The 21,033-nt window shown below is 43.7% G+C and overlaps 5 protein-coding genes across 5 annotated transcripts; 3 read left to right on the plus strand and 2 right to left on the minus strand.

The window, feature by feature from the left end:
• Positions 1–1,393: 1,393 nt before the first annotated feature.
• EAF01_002581 (uncharacterized protein) lies at positions 1,394–5,282 on the plus strand. The gene is made up of 3 exons (XM_038910834.1): positions 1,394–1,746; positions 1,809–2,002; positions 2,065–5,282. The coding sequence occupies exons 1-3, from the start codon at positions 1,631–1,633 to the stop codon at positions 5,133–5,135; spliced, it is 3,381 nt and encodes a 1,126-aa protein (XP_038773756.1). The 5' UTR covers positions 1,394–1,630; the 3' UTR covers positions 5,136–5,282.
• Positions 5,283–7,369: 2,087 nt separating this feature from the next.
• EAF01_002582 (uncharacterized protein) lies at positions 7,370–8,758 on the plus strand (the record flags this gene model as incomplete). Its single annotated transcript, XM_038910835.1, has 1 exon — positions 7,370–8,758. The coding sequence occupies one exon, from the start codon at positions 7,370–7,372 to the stop codon at positions 8,756–8,758; it is 1,389 nt and encodes a 462-aa protein (XP_038773757.1).
• Positions 8,759–9,714: 956 nt separating this feature from the next.
• EAF01_002583 (uncharacterized protein) lies at positions 9,715–12,515 on the minus strand. The gene is made up of 3 exons (XM_038910836.1): positions 11,615–12,515; positions 11,334–11,550; positions 9,715–11,280 (listed from the first exon to the last, which is right to left on the minus strand). The coding sequence occupies exons 1-3, from the start codon at positions 11,940–11,942 to the stop codon at positions 10,782–10,784; spliced, it is 1,044 nt and encodes a 347-aa protein (XP_038773758.1). The 5' UTR covers positions 11,943–12,515; the 3' UTR covers positions 9,715–10,781.
• Positions 12,516–13,276: 761 nt separating this feature from the next.
• On the plus strand, positions 13,277–14,867 carry EAF01_002584 (uncharacterized protein; the record flags this gene model as incomplete). The annotated part of the gene is made up of 3 exons (XM_038910837.1): positions 13,277–13,300; positions 13,469–14,245; positions 14,463–14,867. 3 exons carry the CDS (start codon positions 13,277–13,279, stop codon positions 14,865–14,867), a joined length of 1,206 nt encoding a protein of 401 aa, XP_038773759.1.
• Positions 14,868–15,744: 877 nt separating this feature from the next.
• EAF01_002585 (uncharacterized protein) lies at positions 15,745–20,854 on the minus strand (the record flags this gene model as incomplete). The annotated part of the gene is made up of 6 exons (XM_038910838.1): positions 15,745–15,864; positions 15,935–16,068; positions 16,135–16,409; positions 16,497–19,790; positions 19,934–20,157; positions 20,228–20,854. The coding sequence occupies 6 exons, from the start codon at positions 20,852–20,854 to the stop codon at positions 15,745–15,747; spliced, it is 4,674 nt and encodes a 1,557-aa protein (XP_038773760.1).
• Positions 20,855–21,033: the final 179 nt, after the last annotated feature.

A 21,033-nucleotide genomic window follows, 5' to 3' on the forward strand; every position in this document is an offset into this window, starting at 1 on the left:
TAGGAATGACTGCTTCTATATTTATATATTGACACTAGGGTAAATGATCTGAAGTCTTATTAGCATACATAATAAAACGATCTGAGTGAAGTATCCATCTCTCTACCTAGCTAGTAGACACTCCATACAATATTGATTGACACCCTCACTAATGGCAATTGTATGGCCATAGTAAGACAAAGCTGTGCTGTATTATCCAAAGGCTCAGTGCTTATGCTCATACCAAACAAAGTATCTTACCTACTGCTTCGTCTGTATCAGAAGGGTGAAGATGATCAGACCTCATATACTGCAACATACCTGACATACCTACCTAATAAGGTACTTTACACAATATATCTTCCTGGCATTGTCTCCAATAAGACCGAGTATCTACTAGCTAATCATTTCCTCATTCAATCCAGACTTCACTTCTCCTTTACTTCAACTCAAATGACTATCACGTATAGATACTAAGTAATGTTTTGAGTGATGTTTCAAGTACCTAGTGATGTTTGAATCACATTGCTCAAATTCCGTCGGTCACTTGGTAGGCACTTTAAACATACCCCGCATTTTAGTGATTTCCCATGTGCGTGGTACAAAGACTACCCAGTCGACTTGTTTCGTACACTTGGTATAGAGTACATATCATATCTAGTAATCGATCATTGCATCGCTTGGATTCGAACCAGATAGAGGCCTTTTCTATTAAGATTGTTACATAATAAGTATCTGGGTAGGAGGGAGTTTGTTACACGTGATGAGAATTTGATATGCAGAGTCATTCCCTCCTACCCACCAGTCAATCGTCTTTGACCTCCTTTAATCAACCTTTCCAATAAATGACCTAGTATTGCTCACACGATTGTGCGTAGGTATCCAGAGAGGTGGTAAGCACCGAAGTTGCTAATTAGACTTTGAAAATAAACCCATCGCTCGGTACTTTCTTCTTCTCTTCCTTCTTCTCTTCCAAATAACACTCGTACTCGTACGTAGAACGACAGTGGAAAATCCCCCGGAGCCATCATTGCTGAATTGTCTTACTCGGGAGTCTGTACTATCATCTACTTACTAGTCAGTACCTACCCGTGCTACCTACCTAAATCCCATAAAGGTGACGGCCCGAGCCCAGGCCGTTCAAGATGTGAGCCAGGCTGAGCCAGGATAGATCATCATAGCCAGGATAGTCAGAAGAGCCAGGATAATAGCCTCAAGATCCGTTTCGGTAGTGAAAAGTTTCAACTTGCCCCATTCAATCTAATTGGTCATATTTGTACCGGGAAACTCATGACTAATCATGCTTGTACCAAGATGCAAACAATATAATTGGCTACATGATGGAAATATAAAGATGGATAATTGAAAATCTATATGCACGAATGCCTGATATCTGTGGAATCACTCAAACCGTGGACCGTTGTAAAAAAAAAAGCCAAAAGAGAGCAGCTTGTAGGTGAATGGAGTGAGTGCCATCGCGAAATTGTACCACATAATTCTTCAAATACTCTTTCGTCCTTGCAACTTCCACTTCCACCTCCGCCTTTCCCCTTACCACTATTTTTTGACCTTCTCTTTCCCCCCCCGGCCTCATTAGTTCTCAACAACCTCTTTCCTGAGTGTTTTGAGATCTACTCGGATTCGATTCTGTATGAACGCTGTCGACTACTACACCAGCTTGATTGACTGGGTATTTAGTCATGCAAGAGTGCTCCACGAATACATGTTTCTAATTCAGTCCATAGTGACTTGTACGGCCCTATTCTGGTTCGTGGCACATCATTCAATCGAACGGCAGAAACAAGCCTGACTAACCTATGACGTTAAAGGCTGCTGAGGAGGGCATGGGAGGTTCTTTGGACCCCTCTACCACGACTTATTAGCATTTTAGGTGTCGAAGTCCCCAACCCGCCAGAGGTTTCTCTCGCCTGCATTAAATCAGATGCCTTGACTTTACATTGGTCATCGTCGCCACCGAACAAAGGTGTGGTTCGGTATATTATCCAAGTCAACGGCGTCGATGGTGAGTTCTCTATAATGCATACTACCTTGAGTACTCCAGTCGCGCTAACATTCTATCATTAGTTGGCGAATCTACCCAAGGAGAAACGGTTATTATCGAAGGGCTCAAGCCGGGTAATTTTTACAATGTGAGAGTGATCGCAGTTGGTACGCAAAATTTTCAGGCCGGGAGTAGAGTGATACGGTTGAGAACTTTGGGTCGAGATGGACTTCCACGCCATGGAGTAATAAGGAATGAAGCCGATCTGTCGGTTGAAGATCAACATGATGCTGGCGGAGAAAGTTTACCCACGGTTCGAGCCCACGGAGTCTCGACCGACGGCACCAATGCTCCTGCAGCTACCGTGCAGGTTGTCGTACGAGAATCGAGCGTCTCCCATCCTAGCCAGAGAAGAAACACCGTAGGTAGAAAACACTCACAATCAACAGCTAACGCTACCGCCGAGAACTGGTCCGCCTCAAATGCTCAACCTTTGGATGAGAGCCGAGAGACGATACAAGAGTTGCAGGAACAACAAGATAGGATACAGAAGGAGCTTGAAGATGTGATTGCACAAGGTCTGAAGGAATCCGAGGAGATCAAAAACCAAATCCTTCTTTTATCCGAAGATAAAGATAAAAAGACAGAGATGGTCAAGGACAAGGAGGAAGCGAGCGAGACGCTAAGAAAAGAGGTCAAGAACCTAGAGGTCAAAAATCGGCAAGCACAATCGCGGAAGACGGCGCTGCAAAAGAGTCTACAGGCCAAACAGGCAGAGAGAAAGAAGATGCAAGATGAACAAGCACGCTGGAAAAAGGAAATGAAGTCGATGGGCGCTGAAATGGAGTCATGGAGTCGCGAGGCAGAGGAGATACGCACGACTACAGAGGCAAAATGCGAGGAGCTTCGTGAGAATATTCGAAACGTTCAAGATTTGATCACGAAATTTACGCGGGAAGTCGCCGAGAAAGGGTTATTGGTCAAGAGCTTAGAAGAAGAAAGGGAGGGCCTTGGAATTGGGCTGGATGACGATCAAGCTCGTGAGTGGGATGCTTTAGAAAGGAGAAATGATGCTCAGTGGGAGGCAGAAAGCAGAACGCAACATGCTATTGCGCAAGACTACAGCCAACGGCTGGAGCGACTTGAGAACGAACTTCAAGCTGCACAGGCCAATTTCACAGCGCTTTATGCCCGGTTACCAAGCAATCCAAACGAACTCATGAGTCATGCAAATTCATCAGGAGTTGATTTCGATCCGAATGGACAACACGGTAGAGCCAAATCTCGAAGACAACGCACTCGCAAGAGTCGCACGAATACGGTGTCATCTACTTCTGGCTATGCAATGGCTGAATCCCAATATTCAAGTACTGGTATATTCAACAACTTCAATTTAATGAGCCCACCCGCTTATGCGGCAGCTCCATATTTGAATCTAGCTATGAGTAACGATACTGCGATGGCTTCCATCTCAGGTCACTCGGGAGGCATGAGTGAAGCTGATATCCAAACGCTCACTGCTGGGGCACCGCTCAGTCCGACAGCAACCATGCTATTACCGTCAACTCTTTTTAACGACGACGAACTTCAAGGTGCTGATGAGGAAGGCCCTGAATATATGTCCGAGTTGCATCATTCATATAGTCCAACACAGCGACATAATGATGCGCAATCTCCAGGGTCTAGTCGCTCTGCTAGTCTAATGTCTAGTCCCCACGCATCATCACAAAATCTCGCAAAATATGGCGTTACACATCACGACTATGCTCTCGATGCTGAACGTAGGTCGCTAGGCTCACCCTCGTCAAAGTTTGGAGTAATTGGATCTCCAGCACGAAACGGTCAATCAACATCTCATAGGAATTTTGGCAGCATGTTTACTTCTCTTCGAAAGTCTGAGAAGGCTCCTCAAGATGGACTCCCTCTTGGTAGTTTGAAAGGCCAAAGCAATTCATTTCCACGTTCCACTGATGAACCGGAGACTCCCAGCAGAGCTCGTCGTATAAGCTTCTCATCCGGCTGGGGGAACGTCTTTCAGCGAAGCGCTACAGTCGGTGACTCTTCTGAAGGTAACGCACCTGCACCAGCTCGTCCAAATGGTCGGAGACAACTTGGTTTTAGTATGTTTGGCTTTAGAAATGAAGATGCAAACCATCTACGTTCCGCTCGTGACCCTAGTAGCCCTCGTCCGACGTCCATTGCCTCTTCTGATTTGCCACGCCCATCAACGGATAGTGCACCTTTCGGGTGGGGGCCAGGAGCTGATGGGACCGTAAACAAAAGCCCACTTGTTACCGATTGGTCCGTGTCCGCCCCACCAACTTGGTCCAGCAATCCATCGAGAAGGCCTAGTTTTCAACATGGCTCCTCTAGTGCATTGGCTTCTGAGATTTTGAGCGGATCAGACGAATACTTCTATGAAGATACCATTCATTCAAGTCCACCTCCAAATCTGGGAGCCATTGGTACTCGGCCTCCTTCGTCGCACAACTCGGTTTTACCTAAGCTCAACCCTAATGCGCCAAAATTCGAACTCCCTCAATCGAGTGAGCCTGTCTTTTCTCGTCTTCGGAGAAGTAAAGGTAAAGGCAAAGCTCCAGATCAGAATACCGAAACCTTCGACCCTACCTATGATACACCTCAGCCTATGACCTCTTCTCCATCTGAGTCGAGAAAGTCCCGAGACTCGCCATCTATTCATACTCAAAACAGTGTGGCCGAATCGATAGATAGCTTAGATAGGACCAAAAGTAACACAGCATCCGATATGGCAGGAAGTGCGAAAGGAGAATCATCCTTCACAAAGCTTCTCCGTAAAGGTAGTTCGAGTAAATTCAGTCTGGGAGGGAAAGATTCGATTTTTGGGAGGAAAAAAGGAGGAAGTAGTACGGCTGCTTCGGATCACAATGATAGAGATGAAGGGTTGGATGACCTTGGTGATTCTTTGGTAATTGGAACTGGGGGAGAAAGTGCAACTAGTAGTCCAAGGATTGGCGGATTTGAAGGAAATGATGGAAAAGCAAAGGGTGCTACTAGAGAAAGGAAAAGCTCGACGTGGGGAAGATTCCAAAGAAAGAAAAGAGAAAGTTCGGAAATAGAGAGGAGTGAGAGGAGTGAGGCGGAAACGACAGGTACGGAGGATGAGCATGAGTGAGTGTGCGCAATCACCCTAATTTCCCCAGGCGAGTGGGAATGCAGGGGGTGAGCATTGGGGGAATGGAGGGAGTTTATGAATGTATGATGAAAATCATATACACATACATACTCGTATGCTCGTATACTCGCGTATCAGGGTATCTCAGACGTGAGATATACGCAGCACTTGCAACGCATTTGATTTGTTGACTAGAAATCGTTAGCGTTGCATGCATACCTATATACTAAAAGCAAACTTTTTTTTTTTACGTATACCACTCGAGTTTTTGATGTCGAAGTGACTGCTGATTTTATGTATTTCTCTCCGGAACTTGTTTCTTATATGCTGATGGTGTGGGGTGAGTATGAGTGTTGTATGTATAGGTTTGTTCGGGAGGGTAGGGTAGAGTGTAGGTAAGCTTTGTTTGTTTATTCATCTATTTAGGTATCTGTAAGCATAAAGGCTTTTCCAGCAGGAATGAAATGGAGGAAGGGAAGAAGGGAAGAAAGAAAAGATGGTGGGGTTTCGAAGGAGGAAGGTTGGTAGGTTGTGTACTGTGTATATGCACAGGTATCTACTTGGATTGCGAGATTGGGAGGAGAGGAAGATATGCTGGAGCGGGGTTATTATGGAGAGGGGAGAGAGAAGGGGGGGAGAAGAGGGAGAAGAGGAGAGGAGAGGAGAGGATATGATATAATATGAGGAGGGTTTATTATTCTTTAGGAGGTAGATGATTGGTCAATGGGTAGACTGGTTGAGTGAGTGAGCAATTCATCTTTTTATTAGAATACAAAACACCAAACCCTAATGCAATTCCAATTCCAAACAATCTACACACACATATATATACGACAAATCTCTATTCCCAAACTAAATCAACATGCAACCAACAATAATCGCCAATCATCAAATACCAGAAGCGTCTGAAAACAGATTCTTAAGATTCCTAAACGAAAATCTCAAAATCTCACAATCTCAAGATATTAGCAAAGAAGAAGAGAAGAAAAATAAAGGAATAAAAAAATCTAGATAGATACCTATAAAGGACTTGAAAGGATTGCTCGGGAGGTTGCCCGTGGGTCTTAATAGGGAAGTTCGGGGGGGGGGGGTGGAGGGGTGGGTTTTTATTTCTTTTTCCCATCTACTTTATTCAATTAGAACCATATACAGGCGCGTCGCATGGTCTTAGCATAGCTAGATAGACCGAATCGATTATGAATTTACTACTACTACTACTACCTATAGCTAGCTATCTATACACCTTCGAAAGAAGCAATGTGTTATAGATACCTAGATACCCAGATACCTAGCCAGCTAGATAGATAAACAGATAGGAAAAGCATTATAAACGATTCGTATAAGTTATACATATCTCACACACCCACATCCATACATTTTAACTCCCGCGCCAAACCTCGCGTTTATCACCGCAGGGAGAAAGAAAATACCAAAACTTCAAAAGGCGAATGCGGGTGAACTCTAATTCGATCTATCCTGTAGACATAGCCCGATGAGATGTAACACCCCCGTACCTACGTACCTACCTACCTAGACATACAGAATCCTCTCTCTCGATCCTTCTTCCCAACCCACTTCCGCTCAAACAAAAATAGAAACAAAAGTGCAGATACAAGTGGAAGGGCAGAACGATCAAGACTCGGAATTGCTAAGGGTAGGTACATCCATCCAGTGCTCTCCCCATAGGGAAACCAGTGATTGTCATTGTAATTATTTACCCACCTCTAGCTATAAATCCATCTTCTGAACCTTCTTTTATTTTCATTTTTAGCTCCTTTCCTTTCCCAATCAATGAATCAACAAACAGACAGAAATAGTCTCGTCTCGTCTCGTCTCATCTTATCTACATATTTTATCAACCATTTTGGAAGGCCATAAATCCACCGGAATAGCGCTACACATACATACATACATACATACATACATACCCATCCCCAACCGCAAGCCACAAGGGCCAAGTACTGTGAAATCTCCCTCCCATCCCGTCATCAAGCGCTGACCCCCCTCCCCTTTTCAAAAAAAAGAAAAAGAAAAAGAAAAAGAAAAAGAAAACCAAAAAGACGAAATTCTAATCCGCTCAAGTGAAATAGTCAAAACAAAATTGTCCTCTCTTCTCCGCATGTCGAAATCTTTTTTGCAGATTTTGAATGCTTCTCCACTCGACGAGATACTGATCCTTTTGATGAATGTTCGACCATCTCCGTTGTATTTGAATACTCTTTTCGCTATCTCCTATGCCTTCGATTTCGATTTCAGATGCGGCAGGGATGGGAGGCCCAGCTCCTATGAATTCGATTCCAGATGTATCCGGGATAGGAAATCCAGCTCCTATGACTCCGAATCCGGATATAGCTAGTATAGGAAATCAAATTCCTATGATTTCAATTCCAGAAGCGGCAAGGATAGAAAATCCAGCTCTTATCTCGAATAATGACAGTCACAACAACAATAATAACTTGGATGAAACAAGTCAAGCAAAACGCAAACCCAATAGATTCGAAGGTCTCGGGCTCGCTCAACGATTGCGACTGATCCAACAGACACATCCCCTGCGCACAACTCCGCATGATAATAATGTGTCTGTCACTTCAAGTTCATTACCTCCTTTACCCCCAGGAACCCCCACTTTTTATTTCCCTACTACAGTTTCTACTGAAGTTACCAATACAGTGAACACTACAGTTCCCATTACAATTTCCACCACAAGTCCCATTACATTGGAAACTATAATGGGCTTTGTAGTAGAAGAATTCAACCTTCGACCACCTAATAAGCAACCAATTTTTCCCTACACACTATATGACTTTACAAAGTCTGACTTAGTGGTATCTGAAATCAGCGGGATCAACGTAGAGGAGCAATATCATGATGTCATGGCAATTGTTGGGGAAGCTTGTGGCAAATGCTCAAAGTGTACGAGTGACACTCGTGTCCAGGATTTGATTGATACGATCATTGAAATACAGTTCCCGGACCTGGATACCGCCCTATTCCGGGATGGGATTCTGGATGAATTTGGATTCGACGACTACTGGAATGAGCTGATAGTGGCCAAGCCCGAGGTCAGGAGAGGGTATGTGAAATTTGAGACGTGGTACGCAAAGGTATGGCAAGACATTGAAGCGAATAACGACCTGCCAACTATCTCGAAGGCTATCGAAAAGGAGTTTTGTCGATCTCGAGATTTCAGACGGATTTTGGCAGGTAAAGAAGTCCCGGAATGTAAATGGAGAAAGATGGAATTACTTATTTTCGTGATAAGAATGCGGAGAATTCGAGGAAAGCTAGAGGAACACCCCCGGACACAAGAAAAACAAGAGACAAAGACGATAGAAACCACTACAAAAAAGAACCGGAAGACTAGAGACAAGGAGAAGAGGAGGAGACTGAGGGACCGAGAAGATAAGATCGTGGCCAAATTGCTGCATGATACATTTGAAGAGACAAATAGATTGGTGATAACAAGAGACATAAGGAATCTTGTAATGGCACGGCGAGAGATCACAGATTGTTTTGTAAAGGTTGGCACTCCTGAGAGTATTTTTTCGAGCTGGGAAAAGGAATCAGCACTGCTACCATTCATCAACATCCAGAAGTTTGTTTCATTGGTGAAGGTGAGCTAGGACCCGATGGAGATACATTGTAAGAGAGTTGGTAAGATCACATCAAGGGTTGAGCCAAGGTACTGCAGAAATACTGGCATGAGCCTGAAAACAGATTCTGGGGCAGGGCAAAATCTAGTTAATCTATGCATAGCATCATTCTACCATCGATTGTACGTATTTGCTATCATCTCCGTTGGAACAACTTCATCAAGAGTGGTTGATAGCGAGGATATATAAAATCATCTCAGCGTCTATCTGTGTGTTTGTATGATGATAAAGACGAATCACTAGAGTGATATGAAGAACAGCGAGCTAACTCGAGTATCAGATGAGATGTAGTTGATGCCCAATATTTAGATGAAAAATTGCAGTGAAAGAAAACGATGCCAGGAATGACGATCTCAGAATAGCTGCGAGATGGGTAACTAGAGTTAATAGACTTCTGTAGCCATCTCCCCTCAATGCAAAATCCGGATTTATGGTTCACAGACACTGAAAAACAATACAACAAAAAGTTGCATAACGTTGGGTGTTTCGTGGGTGGCCTACAAGAAAATTCGAAAGGCACAGTGCCGTACCCCTACATGGAAGTAATACATGTAGAAGGAAAAATGCAGCGTGGGTGATAAAGACTGCAATCAATGTGTCATGTGCGAGGATACTCAGCACTCAACTTTAACATCCACTTCCCTTTGTAAAAATTAAATATGATAAGATGTGTTCAATTTTTTGTTCTTGATGAAACAGTGTATCGTTACATGATGATTCTTTCGTTATGGCTTGAATGGTTGTGTGTTGGTGTTGATCAAATAAAGTGGTGGTTGCAGCAAGACTCAGAATACAGATGGAAAGGCACATTTATGCATGTGCACTTCTTGCGCTTCTTTTGGTATGTTGAAACATTCCCTCTGGTATTTATAGGCGCCGGGGTGGTTAACGCACACGGAATATAATCAATAAGAACGCTGCAGCTACTAGAAAAGCAGTAGGATTTTAAGTTTTTCATTGCAAGCACAGGCTCAAACATGCCGAGAGAAAAAAAATCCGTTCGACAGGACCGAAAGTCTACAGATTCTTCAAACCTCATGGAGACCGCGTGACTAGTTTCAACATATTATATATTATCTTGAAGCTACAATAGTCCCTTCTCTACCTCAGACCGGCCCTCGTTCCGGGAAGACAGCTTAAGCAGAGGGAGGATGCATATATAACAAAGATGGAGCAATATTCTCACAAAAAATATCAAGAGAACGATTTGACTCTACAAACTTCGACGTGTACAACAATTCAAAGTTTTCAAAACGCCTACAAACAGAACTTGCTGCTGCGTTGTGCAATGGTTTGTCCAGGGCGAATTCCATGAAGCTATGTATCAATAGTCATCTCTGACATCGAGCAGGCTCTAAGCTTAGGGGGGAGACCATTCATTAACTTCAATGAATACAAACAACACTCTCATCGGCGCCTTGTCCCATGATGATGTGATTCAGATAATTTTTGGTACCATAGCCACGGTTGTGGGAGTTTTTAGTGTAGTATTGGCGTGGGTGGCATGGAAATCGCATAGGGCGCAGACGGGGCGAAATTCTTTCAACGAAGGCATGCTTTTGCCTTGATTTTGACGCAGTTTTGTAGAGTTATGCTGATGAATTGACAGCTCCATCTTCTGACAGATTCGAGCTTCGACTGGTGGTCACAAATACAATCGACACAAGATAGGCTTGGAAAAGAATGGTTCATGGACAGCGAATTCGTTGTTGTTCGACTCAGGGTAGTCAGGCCATTGACAGAAAACATGAAGAATCTTGTCGACTTTGGGAAGGAGAATACTTGTGGATATACTCGGAAATATCGGAAGAGCCATGTAAATTAGATCCTTACTTGTTTAAAAGCACACCACACGTGTTTGTGACCGATGGTACAAGTGAGACATCGACCAGAACCAGTTCGACAGACTAAACTATTTTTCGACACATCGTTTTCCTGAATTGTCAAACAAATTTTGTGCTCTGGTGAAGTTTCTGAATTAATTCTTTTTCCCTCATAACCCGAATAGGCTTCTGCCTTCCGTGATGCCCACAGGAAGGGGCACATTGGTAACAACATTACCAATCTTTGCTTTGATTTCCTCGGTCTTTATTTGAATCTGCTTTACTTTCAATAATTCGTTGGCTGTCAATCGCTCGGTAGCTTCAATAAGTTCTTGGTCTGGAGGTAATAGTGTCCACGCAATACTAATATGAAATGCATCTGACACATCAGCCATATCATGGAAAATATCCTTTTTTAGCTGTGTCTTGCCTCTGAAAGGTTTGCCTTGTTGAGAGTGGTGAGCACCTTTTGCTACTTGTTGACCATTTACACGTGTTCTAGAATTTGCGTACAGGGGCGGCTGTCCAAATTCTTCCACGACTTTATTACTCACGTGAAGTAATTTGTTCAAAGCATTGCTCTCCGATGTAATGACGCAGAGAACCAGAAACCATCTAGTCTTTTCATAATTAGGAACCCACGTTAATCCGGAGAAACCCATCCCAAAACTTAAAACTATCAGTCACGTGTAACCCCTAATTCAAACGGACAATGGACTTACGGACGAACTCCGGAGGACTTTATGACTTGTTCGAATGAAGTCAAGAAGGTATCTTTGACATCTTTGGAAAAGCCAATTGATCGTGACAGACTGACATGTAAGGGAAGAGGGACCCCAAGATCATTTGACAAAAATGTTTGAATGTCGTGGGTTTTGAACGATTCAACTTTTGAGATCAAGGATGATATAAGATCAAATTCTGTAGTCGAAGGATACCCTCGATTGAATTAGCGAAACGAGCTTGACAAGAAGGTTAAACCAAGGCATTTATCGGTACTCACACTCAATATAAATATGTGTTGGCCAATTACCCTCAATATGGGGAGTTACTCTCTTTCGTCCTCCATGTAAGCTTGGATCATCTCTTGAACTGTTCCTCACGGTTGACGCATAAAGATCATGAAATTTGGAGGGCAGTGGAGGTAATTCTGATGAAGATGAAGAAACATCTCGCTTTCGCTTTAAATGATTTGAACTGGAAGTTTTTGTGGTGACATTCTTTTCATCTTGCCTGTTGTCTTGGTTGATTTGATTGTCACGATTGTCACGAGGAAGGTCTTCGTCTACCACATTTTCCTCGTCGGACGAAGCATAATCGACCAGGGCCATGATATGATGATGAATTTAAACTTTGTCAGCCTTCCTTGGCTGAAGGATGTAGGGATTGATTGATTCCGAATTGAAGGACCCGACGGGTGCACTAATAAAAGGTAACCAAAGTAGAAACTTGGCTCAATTGACAAGTGCTGGGGTTCATTCGTAATCAAGTCGGATTAATAACTTCGAAGTTCGTACCTATACGATAGTAGGCACTGTAGTCCCCGGCCGGGCTTCCCGTGATTCATGAACGTCTACTCCGGACTAACTCGAGAGTCAAGACTCAAGAGGCCCAACTTGAAATGGGAATTTTGGTTGCAAACGAATGAAACGAATGAACCTTCGTCAATCCAATCATTCCCCAGACCTAGTGTGTGTTGAGCAGAACGTAAAAGATTTTAAAGTTTGACCAAGGGAGTTGGTATGCGTGGCAGTGCGACGGTTGAAAGGGCTTTAATGCTGGACAAGTGACAAGTCTAGAACCGACTTTGACGCATCCATTGAGTAGACGTCAGCGTACGGAGTCTATTGAGGCTTTAGGGGGTTGTTTTGTGATTCTCTCGAAAATCCATGAAATGATGAGGGTAATGAAATGGATGAAATGGATGGAATGGATAAAATGGATAAAATGTAGAATGATCTGCTGTTGGAAGTGGATCTGGGAGTAGGTACCTGACTAATCAATCTTTGGGTCGACTTGCTGCAGTGTTGAAGCGTGATTGGAGTGATGGAAGTGAAGTTTGTTCTATCAAATACTAGGATGACCAATAACTCGGCCTTATCTAGCGTTATCAAATTACATCATTGGTGCCAAGGATACCCTGAAATGTTGCGTACGAAGTACCTTTGAGCCAGCTAGCTACGAGTACGATGAAGTGTGATGATGAGTTAGTGACCGGTAACTTACCATTTCTTTTTTCTTTTTTCTTTTTCTTTTTTCTTTTTTCTTTTTTCTTTCTTCTCTCTTCTCCTTCTTGCTCTTCTTTGCTTAAACGCATCCGCTCTTCCTTTTGATTTCTAATTATATCTTGGGCCCTTGTATATCATGTCAGAAGAGTGCTAATGACCTACTTTACTACCCGACCCATCACCTAGTACTTGACCTAATAGTGCCTACTTGATACTTTCCCTCAAATAGAAAGCCTTCGCCTTCTTCTTCTCTTTCTCTCTTCTCTCACAATATCTAATAATCTTACCCGAGAAGAAATCTCCTGTCGTGCCTTCAATACTTCACTGCTAACAAAAAAATCACCTGGTGATTAATAACATTCTATTCACGGCACGGCTCACTCGGATATCACCAGAATCATTCATCACACCATATTTGGTGCTAGATTATCTCCAAAATGGACAGCTCAAGTGATAAATGGGTATGTTTAAACTCTCCATCTGTATCCTGATCAATCAATCAATGAGTCAATAAACCAACCTATCAATTCATAGACATTTAGCTCTTCATCTATAAAATTCACTATATCAATCATACCCATATCACACTATCAATCACAATGATCACTAACAACCCTTTCTCCAACCAGGCTCAGCAATATCTAATCGATCCTCTCAATGCTCCTCAGCCGAGCGAAGAAACAGGTCCCGGAAGCCATTTCAAATCTTCCATTCCACAAACCCAATCGAGCAGTTTCGGGAGAAACAATTCCACCAAGAAAACCGCCCAATCAACCGTGTCTTCCTACCCAACACCTCCCTCCTCCGCTAGTCCGACCAAATCCTCCTTTAGCTCCAACAATCCCTATTCATCTCATCGTCAATCCGCTTTTGGCGGCTACTCCAAACCCAACAGTGGAAGCCTCCGCAAGAGTCTCGAAGAACCAGTGAGCGATAATGGCAAAGGACGTCGACGAGGTAGCTCACTAGGTGAACGCTTCCCCGGTGACATGTCCCACAGACCTCTCGATCAACTCCGTCAAGAAACCAAAACAGCATATCGATCTCCGCATCTTCGTAAGAAGCACATTCCAGGTGCCGATACCATTGATTCTCTCGATCGTACTGCAATCTGTGGCGCGTATCATCATGGAGGCCCTTATGATGCTACATTGATGGCACGTAATACAAGCTACAAGAATTCCCCCGTGGCAGCGGTTGCGGAAACGAACGCGGAAGCGATCAGAGCTACCCCGAGAGAAAATATTCAAGATAGTTTGGAGAGACACATTCCCTTATCAGGAACAGCTGCAATTCCTCCCGGAATGCCGGGTCCAGATGGTAGAATTATGAATTACGAAGAAGGTGCAGATTTGATGAGGGAACCTGATGCTGCTGGTGGTGCATACAAGAGATGGGATCATGTGGTATGCTAACTTTTTTTCCTGTCCTTTCCGTCCTTATTTCTACTGTCACAAAATGTATATCCCACAACTGGACTCTCAACTTGCAAAGTTCAGACGAGAGGGACTTTAATGGGCGACTCCAACTCCACTTCCATCTCACTCTCATTTACAATTCCAGATGACATTCCACCCACTCCCAATCAACCCAACCCAACCCAGACTAACACCCCACCCCTAGAAATACCTCCCCGAAGACTACAAAGGCAAAGGCGAACCCTCCTTCACCATCGAAAAGGCCCTCAAAGACCACAAGCGCGCCCAAAAATCCCACCGTCGCAACATGTCCGACGGCAACTCCGCCTACGAAATGCAATCTCAATCCTCCCCGTCCGCATCAGGATCAAGTCTGCGTCCCCCTCCCACAAACCGCCAAAGAAGCGCAAGCGGAGGTAACCTTGCGAGCGATAGCAAAAACATGACGACGACGAGCGGGAGAGCAATGGAAACGGTGGATTTTTCAAATGATGACGCGGGTGTAGGAAGTAGCAGAAGTAATAGTGCGGGGAAATCGCACAAGATGGGTGAGGGTCTCAAGAGGAGATTCGGGAGCTTGAAGAGGAGTTTGAAGGGGAGTGAGAATTAGGTGGTTTGGGATGATAGGCTGATTTGGTTGCGAGAATGGTTAAGAGGGGGATGGTAATGGTTTTTGGGTTGGTTTGAAGGAATGTCTCTGAACGTGAACATGGACCACATGAACATTTGGGATGCGTGGATGGATGAATAGAATGCATGACAATGATGTATTGTTAAATTTGGAGAAGATTGTATGATATCATTTCGCTTAATGATTCCAAAGAAAGTATATGTGACAACAGATGGATGATATGCCATGTGAAGTGACAAACAAACCAATTCAAAACCATGGATTCATTCTCTTCCGTCTCAACCAACTATTAATCTGATGATTACCTTGGCATCTCCTCTCATCTCCTCCCATCTAATCTCATCAATCACCTCCCTACATGCTCACTCACTATAATCACTCCGGAAGTTATATAATCGTGCGGTGAAGGTATGCTATGTTATATTATTCATGACATACTACTCATATAGCTTTTCAATATATATATTACCATCACCCTCCACCCACCTACCCACCCCCTCTCATTCACCCACTCGTGCATCCATGCACCCATTGAAAGATCAAACATCTCCTTCTCTCCCCCCCTCACCATGCTGTCCATGCACTCCTGTTCCGCCAATCCCTTTTCCCTCAAGACACTCATCCCTTCATCCAACCCCCCCCCCAAAAGTCAAACTCCAGCCCATATCAAACTCCATAAAACCAGAATGCATATATACGATTTGGGTATCCCACATGCGCACCACCAACAAACAATCCCTAACGCCAGTATCATGCGTGTATAAACCCCATCCCATCACTTATTCTATCCGTCTAAATCGCTTGCTGTCACTACCAAAATAGTTCCCAAATTTTAAAATTCCTTCCCAAACGACTTTCAATTATTTCGACTCTGTTTTTGACTTTGTCTCTGTGACTCTACTCGACTCTTAATTACTAATGCTTCAACCTTGGGTATTAGATCTGGGATACGAAATGGTTTAGAAACAACATCATCCTAATTCCAATTTGTTAGTCTCGGCTCCAAAAATAAACCTTTCCACAAAAGGAGTAAAAGGGGCGCATACCATCCCAGTAGCCAAAGCCGTCTCAATCTGTTCCAATCTTGCATTTGCCGTAACTGCAATGATTGGAACATGGCGAACAATCGTTCCATCAGCTTCCAATGCTCGAATCTTCTTAGTGCAGGTAAGACCATCCACTGAACGTTAAATTGTTAGCATACCTATCCAAAGGTCCAGGACAGCGAAGAGGATTTTGGACATACTTATTGGCATTTCCAGATCCATTAAAACACATGAGATACTGGTTCTTTCCGCGGTGGGATTTTCATGCTTCCAAAAAGATGACCCTTCTAGTTTATGCAAAGCCTCCAATCCGTGGTTGCTAACTTCCGTCACAAAACCGGCTCTGTGTAATTGTTTTTGCAAAACGCGCTGATTAACAAGATTATCTTCTACGATGAGAATTGTAATATCTTTGTAATCAACCTTTGGACTTGGTGATATCCTAGCTATACTTGCTGAAGCTCCTCCTTTCGATCTATTCATTAATGTAAGTAGAGAATCATGGCAACAGCAAAACAGATGTGATTTCATGCACATGAAGACGGAAGAGATGTAAACTTACTGGGTATGCACTGGCTTTTCCAACGAGCTGGTGATACTTTCTACCGGAGTTTGGTTTGTAGTACGCGGAGAAGACTTTCGATTGATGGCAATGTGATTTGGAGAAGATAGCGGTGATGTTTCAGGACTGCCCTCAGCCCGGCGAGCCTTGACGTAGAACGCAAAACAACTGCCGACTCCTTTTTCTGAGGAGACTCCAATTTGCCCACCTTGAAGTTCGGTTAACTCTCTCGAGATAAATAATCCTAGGCCTGACCCGCCATATTGAACGTGAGTACGTGGAGACGCTTGTGAAAATCGTTGGAATAAAATTGAAACTTCTTTTGCATCAAGACCTCTACCTGTATCTTGAACAGCAAATTTCAGATATAAATCTTCGCCTGGACCCCATTCTGCTTCATCCATTGCCAAACCCGTAATGCCTGATCGGGAAGGAAAATACTGAACGTTGGTATCGCTGTTTGCCGGGTGTTCCTTCGTTGCACCAACACTCACAATAATTGATCGTTGAGGCTGACCCGTAGTGAATTTTATAGCATTGGTTAGCAGGTTTATTAGGACTTGTAATAGCCTTGATGGGTCAAGTTTTACCCAATTGATGTTGAGGTCAGCATACGAATCCTGGATTTGAAATTCAATAGAGATGTCATGTTTCTCCATATCTCCTTCAAACATTTTGATGGCACGCCTGGCCACAGATATTGGTTGCGTTGAGACAGGTGCTACGACGAGAAGCGCTGAGTCCAATTTAGACAAGGTCAGAATGTCGTCGACGATGCGTTTCTGATGCTGCGCACAAAGTGCGATAGTTTGAGCTGCATCAATGCTGCTTTCGATAAGTTCTGATATTTCCTGAGGCGCTTCCCTATTTCGCATGCTTGATTTCAAACTCTTGAGCACAGGAGCAGTCAAAGCACTGGTGATTTCGTCCGAACATTGTAGGATAGCACTCAAAGGATTGCGCATTTCATGGCTAGTCATATCGATAAAATTCTCCTGTTGTCGCTTCAGCTCTATTGCCTCTTTCGTCTTCTGTTTCTGAAACTCCTCTGCCCATTTTTGGTGTGATATATCTGTGATACAGCCAAAGATGCTCATCAGGCTATTGTCTCTATCTCTAAGTGAAGTGCAGTTCATGAGAGCCCATGTATCTGTCAAAGCATGCTTACTTTGCCATGGCGTTTTGAAACGAAACTCTTTCGTCACGTTTACTTTCTGTGCAACTAACTTGTTCCAGGTAGTTTGGACTCCTTCGCGATCTTCTTCTTTAATGCTGTCCATCCAGGATTTTGCGCTATTATCAGATCGAGGATGCCGCGATATTTCCCACCAAGCATCGTTAGAAAATGTGATTTCTCCCTGAGAATTCGCAATAAACATTCCAACGGGAGCCATCTCAGCCATGCGGGTAAATCTGTTTTCACTTTCCACAGCTTCCTGGGTGCGTAGGTTGACAAGCTCAGATAATTCTTGACGATCTTGAGCAGCAATGCGCGCTGCTTTCTGACCTTTGCGAATCTCTTCTTCATAGAGAACAACTGACGCCATTGAAGTTGCCAATTGGCGAGTCATGAGCTCAACAAACAAACTATAATCGTCATCATAAGGTCTTCTTGGATTCACTCCCATGACCAAGAAACCTAGTATGGATTCTCTGCTAGTGGCATGAAGTGGTATGGCAACAGCGGCTCGGCAAGGATCGCCGAATCCTTCACATTCGAGTTCTCTGATTAGTTCCGTTGGTAGGGTTCCTTCCTCGGTGGTAAGCAGTACAGGTCTATCAAGCCTCATACATTCTCTCAAATATGGGGCGAATCCATCTTCGCTAAGGTGGAGATCCAATGGTGTTGCGGCTGATTGATGGCCCTGAGGGACACCAATTGTTCCCTCCAACACACAACATGGAGCTTGTGACATACTTCCGGAGTTCAATGATCTCTGTGAGCTCATGTCGCTATCGACATCCTCATTAACCGAGTAGAGAAGAGCGAAAGGTATGTCAAATGGGTTATACTCCAATGCTTTGATCACTTGTGCCCAAAATCCTTTAATGTTTCTCGCAGTAGCTGTCTTCTCTCCTACTTCTCGCAAAGTAAGCATTCGGCGTTCTGATATTACTCTTCTCGTCTTTTCCCATGCCGGATTGTACAGCCCGACTACAGAGCCATCCTCTCCGACTAGTGGAATTATACTCCATGCAAAATAGCATTCTTCCAGGTAACCATTTCGTTTGATGAAAAGTCTATCTTCATCTTTCATGGTTGCTTGGCCAGATGATTTTGCTTTTGCAAAGACCGCTTCGATATCATCCCAGATTTCGGCCCAAGCTGTTTTGTAACTTTGTCCCATTAAGCTAGGGTGTTTTTGTCCGGCTAGTAATATATACGCTTCGTTGTATATGGCTGTGTATTCAGATCCCCAGTACATGGCGGCTGGATGAGGACTTCCCATGATGAGATTGCACATAGCTCTCAAATCAAAACTCCAGTTTTTCATTGGCCCAAGAGGAGAGGCTGCCCAATTGATATTACGAGTGAATTGAATATGTCGAGGTAATGCTGCAGTTAGTGGAAGTCTTGTCCAATCGAATGAAGACCCATCAATGTGTGCTACTTGATTGCCAGCAAGAAGTGAGTCTATCGGGCTCGAACCAGGGACAACTGTAGCTGCATCTCCAAAGTAATCAGACGGCTCAGGGAATAGATCCGTTGAACTTCTCAAATCTTGACCGATTACGAAACCTGGATTCAGTATAGTAGGGCTGCTATTGTTTGCGTTCGATGAGGTCGAGTTGGTCGTGGGAATTAGAGTTCTGACGCCATTCATTACCCGAAGACGTTTTTGTAAAGTCGAACAACGCCATGTGAACCCTCCATACAAGAATGATGGCAAGCATATATCTAAAGATTCGCTTTCTTTGCTCACAAAACTTAACACCCATGCTTTGAACTCCGGAAATGCATGTGTAACGATGGTAGGAGAGGATAAATCCGCAAAGCCTGCTATCATTTCCAATAACGGATTCATAGCCCGTAGTGATGCATTCGCATATTCTAGTCGTAAACGACCGCCAGGTATGTAATTTTCCTGATTAGAAACATCTATTATGAAAGTTGGTCTCTCATCTTGCTCTAAAAGTTCGATTATGCCCACTTTATGAATCAATGAGCCTTCTTGAGGATCCGCGCTCAGCTTGGGGCTGGCTGTACGCCTTTGTTGTTCTAGATTCAATGTGGGCCCGATGAATTTTCCAGGAGGATTCGAGTTGTTACCCAATATATTACCACGAGCTAATCTTTGAGTAGAGCACCGTCAGTAACTCCAAGCTTTTCAGAATAAAACAGTGTCAAAGCGATGCCATGGTAAGTGTGGAAGATCCCAACCGCCAAGTATGGTAAAAAAAAAAAAAAGTAAAAAAAAAAGAGAGAAATCTAATACCGAACCGACTTGAGTATTGTTATACCATTGCCATCTTTATCTAGTTTCGACATAACTGTCGTGTCTATATTTGGAGAACTTTGGGAGGAATGCGTCCTTTTGAGTTTGTGAGTTGTAAATCGGGGAGATCTAGGCGATTGTAGGGTTGTAGGACAGTCGTGTGCTGCTTCATTATCTGCCTGGAGTATATGACAGTGTTTCAATTTTGCGCGGTGCCGTTTGAACTAGATAATGGAGAAGATTTAGTTTCATGAATGTGCAAATTCAATGAAAAGTATATTCCGAGAATCTTACAGGTGGTTCTGAGATTGTAATATCGAAGGTCCTCTCTGGTACATTATCCTCCTCTCTAGAATGTTTCGAGGCTTGCAATGAGGGTGATAACGGCGATAACTGAGGGGTTGACAATAGAGTGGTAGACGAGGCGGTCGATACTCTTCTTTGGGACTCTGGATTGTCTATACCTTGTAGGTCTGGGTCTGGGTCGTGGTCTCTATCTCTATCTCGATTTGAAGAAACCGAAGCAAGCCAAGAATTGCTCTTTTGCGACGACACCGATATGGGAATGTCGAAATTAAGAAGTTGAGATGGAGAATTATTATTGTTTGTTGACGTGAATTGTGTAGATTCTCGAGCATCTAATTCTTCTGTACCATGTGTTGAAATTGACCCCTGTCTCTTTGTCCGATCCAAGCCAGATGCGTAGCCATGAGCCCCACATGACGTCTGTGCCAATGTCGGTTCTAGGATTGGTAGGATTGGTACGGGGCATTGATGAATTGTGATTGTGCAGCGGCTGACTTTGTTCCCTTCTCCTTGCTGCAGGAGATGTTGATGTCGATGTCGATGTTGATGTTGTTGATGCTGTTGACAATTCTCTTCAAATCTTGGAGCAAAGATGGATTTTGCTTCTGAGTTCATTAGTCCTTCTTTATCTCAGTATGAAATGCAATGTTTGTATTGACTTTGAATAGGGTCCGTCTCCTTAATCCATACATTCCATATGATCTTGGAGGGGGGGGGGGGGGGGGGGGGGGGAAGGGCAAGTAGGCGGACAAGCAGAGGTGATTTGTGTCTTTCTCCAAGCTGATCCAAAGAGC

Source organism: Botrytis porri (genome assembly GCF_014898465.1).
Source record: "Botrytis porri strain MUCL 3234 chromosome Unknown BPOR_003, whole genome shotgun sequence".
Classification (NCBI taxonomy): domain Eukaryota; kingdom Fungi; phylum Ascomycota; class Leotiomycetes; order Helotiales; family Sclerotiniaceae; genus Botrytis; species Botrytis porri.